Here is a 9,413-nt window from a genome sequence, read left to right as displayed (position 1 = left end):
ACAGGTATTCAACCTGGAGTTTGGGAAGAGCATCTCTGGAGCTTGGGAAAGATCTTTGTTTCAAGGACTCCCCTGTGGAGGCCTCCTTGTTCCCACCTTTCCACTGGAGGGGTCTCAGGCCCACAGGCTGCAGTTGGGGCTGGGTAGTGCAGGAAGGTCCCTATTTTTTGGTTAAGAGGGATCCTGAAAGAGGCCAGGTCAGGTTAGGACCTCTGGCTGGCATAGGATTACATGTCTTGAATTCCTCAAAACAATGACCGAGATCAGGATGTAAACTGAATATACATACATAGAATTGCTGGCATCAAAATCTAAGAGAACCAACCTAGATGCCCATCAGTTGATGAATGGATAAAGAAACTGTGGCATATATATACAATAGAATATTACTCCGCAATGAAGAATGATAAAATTATGGCATTTGCAGGCAAATGGATGAAATTGGAGAATATCATGCTAAGTGAGATAAGCCAATCTCAAAAAACTAAAGGACGAATGATCTCGCTGATAAGTGGATGAGGACATATATTGGGGGGTGGGAGGGGTTAGCATTAGGTTTAGGGTTAGGTTTAGGGTTAGGGATAAGGAGTGTGGTAAGAATGAAGGAAAGAAGGACTGTATAGAGGGAAAAGAGGGGTGGGAGGGGTGGGGGGGAAGGGAAAAAATCTAAGAGAAAGGCATGGATGGAAGAAGGTCTCTGGGAGAGACTTTGGAGGGAGCATGGGCCTGCTGACACCTTGATTCCAGAGAAATGGACCTAGGTGTCTGATTTGAAGATATACATATGTGTATACATGTGTGTGTGTTTAAATTTTAATTTGTATTTATTTTCGCAGTGCTGGGGATCTATTCCAGGCCCGTGTGCATGGAAGGCACGTGCTCTGCCACCGAGCTGCACTCCCAGTCCATTTTTCTAACGGTCTTGGTGTGGTGCACACTCCTCTAATTCCAGCCACACCAGGAGCTGAGGCAGGTGTGGCCAGCCTCACCAACTTAATGAGGCCCTAAGCAACTCAGCAACGCCCTGTCTCCAAACAGAAATAAAGGGGGCTGGGGCTGGGGCTCAGTGGTTGAGTGCCTCTGGGTTTAATCCTTGGTATCAATAACAACAACCATAACAACAACAACAAAACAGTCTTGTGTGGTGTGGTTTTTTTTTTTTGGTACCAGGGATTGAACCCAGGGGTGCTCAACCACTGAGCCACATCCCCAGCCCTTTTTAATATTTTATTTAGATGGGGTCTCACTGAGTTGATAAGTGCCTCAGCCTCCCAAATTGCTGGGATTACAAGCATGCACCACCACATGGCTTGTGATTTTGTTGTTGTTGTTGTTTAAATACCAAGATGTCTTTCAGCATGAGAACCTTGAAAAATTTGGCTACATTAAAATTTTAATATTTTCCTCCTTGGCTACTGAGTTTCATGTTATCCCAAGTATGGGAATATTTTCAGCATTTCCTACTTAATGCTTTGCTTTCCGATCACAGATGATTAGATTTGACTGGTCATGTGAAGGCAGCCTTTTGGGCAGCCAGGTGAAGATAAGGTGTTTTAAAGCAATGCAAACTACAGGCAACTAGGCCACCTCTTTTACAGCTAGAAACACCTAGCCTAGAGCTCAGAACATCCATCTGAGTCATGGCCTCAAAAAGTAGGGCCACCATTGTCTGGATTCAGAACCAAAGACCTGCAAAGCCACAGATCCCCTCCATGAAGCCGGGAGCTGGTACTTTAAGGGGCTGAAGATATCGTCTCTTCAGGCCATGGAGAGAAGTGGGCTCACCACTGCTGGAGGCATCTGCCAACTGGACCATTCTTCCAGTCTGCTAGTGGAGCCCTAGGGAAACCTATAGGCACAGCTGGCAGGCCCTGTAGGAAACCACGCTGGAGATGTCCCCAGGTCAGGTGCCAAGTTCTCTCTGTCTTAAGACTCCGCCCTTTCAGATGGGGCTGGGTGCCCTTTCTCAGATGCTTCAGGCTGAGCAGAAGGCCCTCAGTAGCAGAGCAGGCCCTCCTGCTACTCTGGGTAAGGGTAGGGGAGAGAGACCCTATTGCCTGCGCCCCCTTGCTTGAGTAGGGGTCTATTCTGGGTTTACATCATTCTGGAAAAAGGCCCCTTCCTTCTCTAACTGAAATCTATTTCTTCTGCACCCCACCAGAGATTTGTTCAAATGGTCAACATTTTTTGTGGGGAGACTACTGGGGATCTAACCACTGAGTTTTATCCCCAGTCCTTTTATATTTTGAGAAAGGGTCTCGCTAAGTTGCTGAGGGTCTTTTAAGTTGCTAAAGCTGGCCTCAAACTTGGAATCCTCCTGCCTCAGCATCCTGAGTTGCTGGGATTATAGGTGTAAGCCACCACGCCTGGCTCCCGGAGTCACTTCTTTATGTCAACAAGCTTGGTGTCATGTGGGGAGGATCACATGGCAGAGCTCTCTGAGGGGCTGGCTTTTAATTCTGGGGCCTGTCCAGGACATCCAGCCTCTCTCCCAAGGGCTGCAAATCCAAGAGGACAGGTACCCTGGCAGAGGCCCGTGGGCCGGTTGAATGAGGATCACCATGTGTGACTCAGGGGTGGAAGGCCTGTCATCCAACCCCTTTCAGGCACTCAAAGTTAAAAACCCTCAATCGCAATCACTCTTGCTCTCAACATTCTCTTCCCTGGGACACCACGGGTGTTCGGCGAGTGCCTCTGGGATGAAGAGTGCCTTATCCCCTGCTGGAAACACGACACGGGTCTCGTTAGTAGCCCCTGTGGCATTTGAACCCGAGGCAACACCGCCCGCACAGTCGTCACAGGAGTCTGTGTGACACTCACCTGTCTGGCACACTGGGAATGGATGAAAGCAGTTTTCCTAGAGGTGCCCTTAAGGTGATTTGAGAGGAAGGATGCTGCCCAGGGACTTGGACTGATCTCCTCCTGAAAACAGGAGACTCCAGCCACAGAAGTTGAGCACACAGCTTTTTATTCAAAGAAAGAGGTGAAGATTTGCACTCCCCCTTCCCTCCCTGAAAAACCGTGTCTCGTTTTGACATCGGGTGTGGCGCTTTCAGTTTTGGGGCTAAGCAGAATGTTACGTGTCAGCAGCCTCCGTGTAAAGAAGGCCACTGTATCAATAGTGCATTGGCATTAATCCATGTGAAAGCTGACTTGGACCAAGAAAGCAGGCCTTCAGCTGGCTGCAGAAGGCTCACACCTTCCTGGTTCCTCTGCATTAGAGTCTGACCACCACCCTTCTCATGGAGCATAGCTGGAGAGCTGTGAGCAAGGGTTAGGACAGAGGGGGCTTTGTGAACACTGGCCCCTCTGGACAATTAACTGCAGAGCCTGGTGGGGCTTTAGTTATAGACAGAGGATTCTCTGATAAATCCCCTCCCTCTAGGGATTGCCCGAGGATGCTGTCCAAGAACAAGGCCACCTCTTGGCTACTCTTCCTTTCTCAGTGTCCTGAGGCTGTATCTCCAAACAGTGACTTTCTTCCCCATTCAACCGGGGCCACAGATCCCCATGCCCTTTCACCTAGAGCAGTAAGGGGGATGGACCCTGACACAAAGACCTTACGAGGGCAGGTTCTGCCTCATGCCTGAGCCCTCCCCCAATCTTGGAGCCAGACTACATTGGGGAAATGGGTAAGAACAAAGGCTCAAGCTAGGAGTTGGGGAGCAGAGTGTTTCTCATGTCTGACTGGGTTGGGGACCCTTCAGTTACTCTGCAGAAGATGCTGCTTTAGAAACCACTGCTGTGGGGCTGAGAAGCAGAGGGCCTGCTCAGACCTTCACCAATGGTCAGTTACCCTAGGTTTCATGGGGGCTCACTACATCCAGCTCATCCTGGCAGAATGGGGCCAGGTGTCTGTCTCCTAGGTTCATTAGTCTGTAGGCCCTGGCCATTACTGTTCTGAGAGACAAGATAGGTGCCATCTTGGGAGAACTGGCCCAAAACACAGGCAGAATTTCTGGTCATTTCTGTCCATGTGTGTTTTGGTATTAGGCTCCCTCCAGGAGGGAGAGTTAAAGTTCCCATGGGGGAGGCTAGAGTGTTCAGGTGCTCTAAACAGGTCTTGCCCATGTCTCACCTGTGAGTGGACAGATTTGGAGGAGGCAGAGCTCCAAGTTATTTTGGGGAGGATTCTGCTGCCTATGGAACAGAACTAAGTTTTGATGTTAGTGTCAAACTCAGGCTTACTCCCATCCGGGGCAGTTGCTGCACTTGCCTGCAGGGTTCTCTCTCAAGCCAAGTCTGAGGTCTTGACAGTCGATGTGACAGCCAGGCCTTTCTCTTAATTGAGGCAGGGAGTGGGGGAAATCCTTCCAGAGTGGCTGTAGGTAGGTTCTCCTGACATCAGTGCTCCACCTCAGGTCCCCAAGGCCAGCCCTGTCCTGCCCTTCCATCACTAGCCAGGAGCCAGGGCCCCAATCTTCCCAAGAGAAGACAGCATCCCCAGGAAAGCCAGGAGTGAGTTCTTGGGCTGCCCTGTTTGGACCTTCCTTTGAGGACAGAGGCTGTGAAAGCTGCCCAGGCTTGGAGAATGAGTCCTAACCACCCTCTGTGCACTCTGCTTAGGTGAACTCGGAGCAAGTCCCACCTTCTTCACTGTCCCCAGTCTACCCCCCGACATGGAGAGAGGAAGGAGGGGTCATGGGGATGGTAAGACCAAGCAAGTGGCCTGGGAGAAGGGTCAGGATGTTCTGGGGAGGACATTTAACCAAAACCCCAGAACACGGGTTGGTAGCCACTTTAAGTGTTTGGCTGTCTCCCATGACACCACCTATTCATCTATCACCTCAATAGAGTCCTCGTCCTTTATCTCTTCTGACTGCTCCTCTGTCGTCTCGGTGCTGTCTGACAGTGATGACACCTGCCGCACCAAGTCCTTGTCACTGGGCGTCTCTGGCTGCCATGGTCTGGAGAAGGGGTTGAACCAGTTCAGGGAGAAGTCTCCACCAAAGATCTCTTTCACGGACCTCCAGCTGGCTGTGTGCTCCCTGGGCTGATCTTTTCGTTTGAGGCGCTCGATGGTCTAGGGGAGGACAGGAGAAGGAGCATCAGCCTGGTCTGGGGCTGCACTTCATGAACACTCCCTGGGTCCTGGCATAGCAGTGGTGGGGCCCAGGCAGGAGCAAGATGGTAAATAACAGCATAGGCTTTTAAGGCCCAGGTCACCTGGAGGCCCTCAGAGGGTTGTTGGCGTATGGGTGGGGAGCAGGGTGGAGGAGCCCCAGCAAGCAGGGCCTGCACAGCAGCTGGCCTGTGTCTGCTGCCCACTCCCCTGGCCTCTCCCTCCTTTCTTCCCACAGGCACAGGCTAGCTGCTGGACAGGGGCCACGTGCTAAGTGGCCGAGGGCCAAGGAGTAACATCCTAGGCCTCTCCAGGCATGAGCTGGGCCACCCATCTGCGAAGACCAGTAGGAAAGGTGGCCTGTTTCCTGGGCCACACCCCTCATGGTAGGAGTGGCAGACTCTGCATGGGAACAGCTGACGGGCAAAGGCAAGAATGCAGGATACAAACGGCATGCAAGGTGAAGCAGGTGCCAGCATGCAGCGGGCACTGGGGGGCGCTAGGGCTGGCATCAGGCCTGCTCATGCAGTGGATACTCCCTGTGGCCTCTCGCAAGTCGCCCACTCACCTGCCTCTGGGTGTTGGCTGTGACTCGGCCACCAGGCCACAGAGGGTGTTGGGATAGGGAAGCCCAGAGGAGTTAAAGACACAGCCAGGCCAGCTCTCCAGGCCACAATACCCTCACAGAGGCTCTGACCCCAGAGTGGTCTGCCTTCTCCATCTCTTCTGGAAGCCAAGGGAACTTGCTGTGAGTGTGTCAGACCTGGGTATGTTCCTGCACATGACTCAAGACCACCTCGGACTGATCTCTGCATCTTGTTCTAGATCTGCTCTTCCATGACAAGATTCTTACCCAACTCCCATGATCCTCTGGAGAAGAGAAACTGAGGGCCGTATACTGTCTCAAATCTGACCGTACCCTACGCCGTTCTTCTCCAGCACCCTTCCCACACCATCTGTGATTTTTTTCCTTGACTTTTGAAAAAACTGTAAGTTAAATAATCTGACCTCAAGGTATCTCCTTATGAGGCTTTTTAATTACCAAGGGGAAAATAGTAACTTTACAGTAGGAAAATGTTGCAATACCAACTGAACCAAATGTCAAAGAACTTCACCAATAATGTCACCTTTGCAGTGCACCGAGGCCCTAACTGTGCTTCAGTGACACTCTTGCCAAAACATATAACTTCAATCTAACCATGGGAAAATACCAGACAAACGTAAAGTAAAGGATATTCTATGGAAAGCATGGCCTACAATCTTGAAAAAGGGTCAAAGGCTGTGACAAAACTATTCTGGAACTAGTTAGAAGTGGTGATGGCATATTGTGAATGCACTAAATACCATGAAACTGTATACTTTAAAATGATTACCTTAGTTTTAAAAAAGGTCAAGGTCATGAAAGGTAAAGAAAGACTGAGAAACTGTCACAAGTTGGAAGAGATTAAAGAGATAGGAAAAACGATGTGAGTTGGGCATGGTGACGCACACCCGTAATCCCAGTGACTTGGGAGGTTGAGACAGGAGGATTGTAAGTTTGAGGTCAGCCTCAGTAACTTAGTGAGGCTCTAAACAACTGGCTCAAAATAAAAAAATAAAAAGGGCTGGGGATGTAGTTCAGTGGTAAAGCACTCCTGGGTTCATCCCCAGTACCCCCACAAAAAATGTGATGTGGGATCCAGGGATAGAAAAAGACATCAGTGAAACAACAACAGGAGAAATATGAATAAAGTATGTAGGTTAGTAATAACCTACATAGTAATGTATCAGTAAATTTCCAGATTTTTTTATTTTTATTTTTTTAAAGAGACAGGGTATCAGAATGTGCTTGGGGCTATGTTGCTCAGGCTAGCCCAGCTCCTGGGCTCCAGCAATCCTCCTGGGTCAGCCTCCCGAGTGGCTGGGACTACTGGAGTGTGCCACCACACCCAGGTCCAGGTTTTTATATTTGTATTACGGTTGTCTAAAATTTTAGCCTGACACTGCTGGAATGATACATGGAAACTCTATAAATTATTCTACTTTTGTGTAAGTCTGAAATTATTTCACAATGAAATATTAAAAAATAAGAATGCAAGACGCAAAGATTTCTGCAGTGACAATTTGAATACTGATAACGAAAACCTCATGTCCAATGATGAAGGTGAAGTAAATGAGTCTATAATCAGAACACTATGCAACTATAAAAAATGGTACACATACATTTCTACATGACTCTGGAACATCCTGTCTGACATCAAGGGAAGAAAGCAAAGGTGCACAGGACAGTCTCATGGAACCTGCAACTCCCTTCAGGGATGGGATTTTATACGATTTGTATTCCGTTTCTGTACTTTCTCACACTTTCTAGGTTTTTACCAATGAGCGGGTGTTATTTTTCTAATTGGAACAAAAAAAGTCTATTTCAACAAATGGACCTTATGGATACAAGTCTTGAGGGACCCTGTGTGGGTCATGTACTCGGGATGCCACGCTGCTCCCTGCTGGGCCCTCACCAGACCTCCTTAGCAGAAGCAGTGGCAGCCGACTGAGGCAGCCTGTTTTGGGAATCCTGCACATCCTTCCTGGAGAGCAGTCTGTTAGAGAGCTGGGACAGCACCAGGAGGCAGAGCATGCTACAGAGGAGATGCCCAGAAATGGCAGATTGGCTGTGTCCATTCAAGGCCATGGCTATCTACCAGTCCTTCCTTACAGCCACTCTGTGAGGAGGTGGCCATTAGTACCGACACTTGGCAGAAGGGGAGACAGAACAAAGCTCATCCAGACGGTTAAGTAGAACTGGGACTAGAACTGGAGTCTTCTCTGCCCCTTGTTTTCCCAGTTGTACTGCAAAGCCTCACTCTGCCTGTGCTGATCTCAAAGTCAGAAAAAGATGCAGAGGAGAACAAAGCAAAGAGCACCCAGGGTTACTATTTACCATTCACGTGGCCTGCTCCAGGTGAGCACTCTTGTATTATATTCAACCTCAACAAGCTCATATAAGCATTCCAGACATGAACCTGGCCTGTGTACCCACATACAAGTTCTTCAGTAATTAAGCAGACAATGTTCAAGGAATGTCAACTTTGAGTCTGGAGAGAAGAAAATATTATAAGTGAATAAGATGCATAAAAAGGACCTGGGGGCTTCTTTTTTTCCTGGTAGCACTTAATTTTAAATTTTGGGTGGATATAAAGATGTCCTGAAGGCAAAGTTCTCAAGTTCAAGGTTTGCAGAGCAGCAGTAATACTCACTTCAGGCTCAAGAGAACAGAAATGGCTGGCTCCTGTTAAGAGGGCAGTGACATACAACTATGCCTCTTTTGGGTGTGTGTGACTTGGTGATACATGAGCTGTGACCCGTGAACAAATTCAACAATTCCCCAAAATGAATGTATCAGGACCAAGGCTCCGGAGGGAGGCCAAGCATGTACTCTGCACAAGCTCAGCCTCACTCTTTCTTGGGTGAAGAAGTCAGAACCTCACACAGCAGCCCACATGAATATGCCTCTCCACAGCTGGCCACCTAACACCATCTGTCTTCCTCAGTGGCTTCATACCCCACCCCTGGGTCATTCCAATACTGAGGATTTGACCCAGGAGTGCTCTTCCATTGAGTTACACCCCCAGTTCTTTTTTATTATTTTGACGGGGTCTTGCCAAATTGCCGCGGCTGACCTTGAACTTGCAATCTTCCTGTCTTGGTCTCCTAGGTAGCTGGGGTTACAGATATAAGCCACTGTACCTGGCTTAAATGTAACCCACAATTGGAAATATTTTTGTTGCAACCCAGAACACAAGCACATGTATATATACACAGGCATACATACTCACAGCTGTATGAATCTTAAGCTATGATATGTACTGTAATTAAAATGCCGGTTGCAAACCACTAAATTGGTTACACAAGTCAGGAATAGTTGTGACCTATGGTTTGAAAAGCACAGTTCTAATGCAGTTAATATTCGCTAAAGCCAGATCATGTGCCACACGCTATACATTTACATTCATTACTCTCTTAATATTTATGTCAAGTCAACCTTGTGTGTTAGACTCTCATGCCCATTTTTCAGCAAGAAGTGAGGCTTGCAGAAATGAATGTCCAAACTTAGAGCTTGGTAGTAAGGTGTACTAGGAAATAGCCAAGCAGGGGATTGAACCAAAGACTGAGGCCAGATCCCAAGTGCTTGGGCACCACAACACATGACCTTGGTTGGAGTTCAGGGCATCCTATCTCTCTGTTAGAACATGTGCCTTCTTCCCCCAGAAGCTTTTTGGCAAATCTCCTCTGCAGTCCTTGTCATTATTCCTCAGATCTGCTCCATCAGCTCCTGCCATGTGAGGGGAGGATGGAAGGTGGAAAGGGATCTCCC

General features: G+C 48.6%; 1 protein-coding gene across 3 annotated transcripts in view; it reads right to left on the bottom strand.

Moving 5' to 3' along the window:
* Nucleotides 1-2,971: 2,971 nt before the first annotated feature.
* Nucleotides 2,972-9,413, bottom strand: part of Zdhhc3 (zinc finger DHHC-type palmitoyltransferase 3) — a 51,412-nt gene continuing 44,970 nt past the window's right edge. For 2 of the 3 annotated variants that reach the window (XM_047530222.1, XM_047530223.1), the window contains exon 8: nucleotides 2,972-5,023. In XM_047530222.1, coding sequence (XP_047386178.1) covers nucleotides 4,772-5,023 — 252 coding nt within the window. In that variant the 3' untranslated portion in view covers nucleotides 2,972-4,771. The remainder of the gene's footprint in view (nucleotides 5,024-9,413) is intronic. The other variant, XM_047530225.1, reaches the window with a different exon arrangement.

The sequence above is a fragment of the Sciurus carolinensis genome, chromosome 17 (assembly GCF_902686445.1).
Source record: "Sciurus carolinensis chromosome 17, mSciCar1.2, whole genome shotgun sequence".
In the NCBI taxonomy this organism is placed as follows: Eukaryota; Metazoa; Chordata; class Mammalia; order Rodentia; family Sciuridae; genus Sciurus; species Sciurus carolinensis.
Note: the sequence above shows the minus strand (reverse complement) of the source record. Positions and strands in the feature narration are given on the sequence as shown.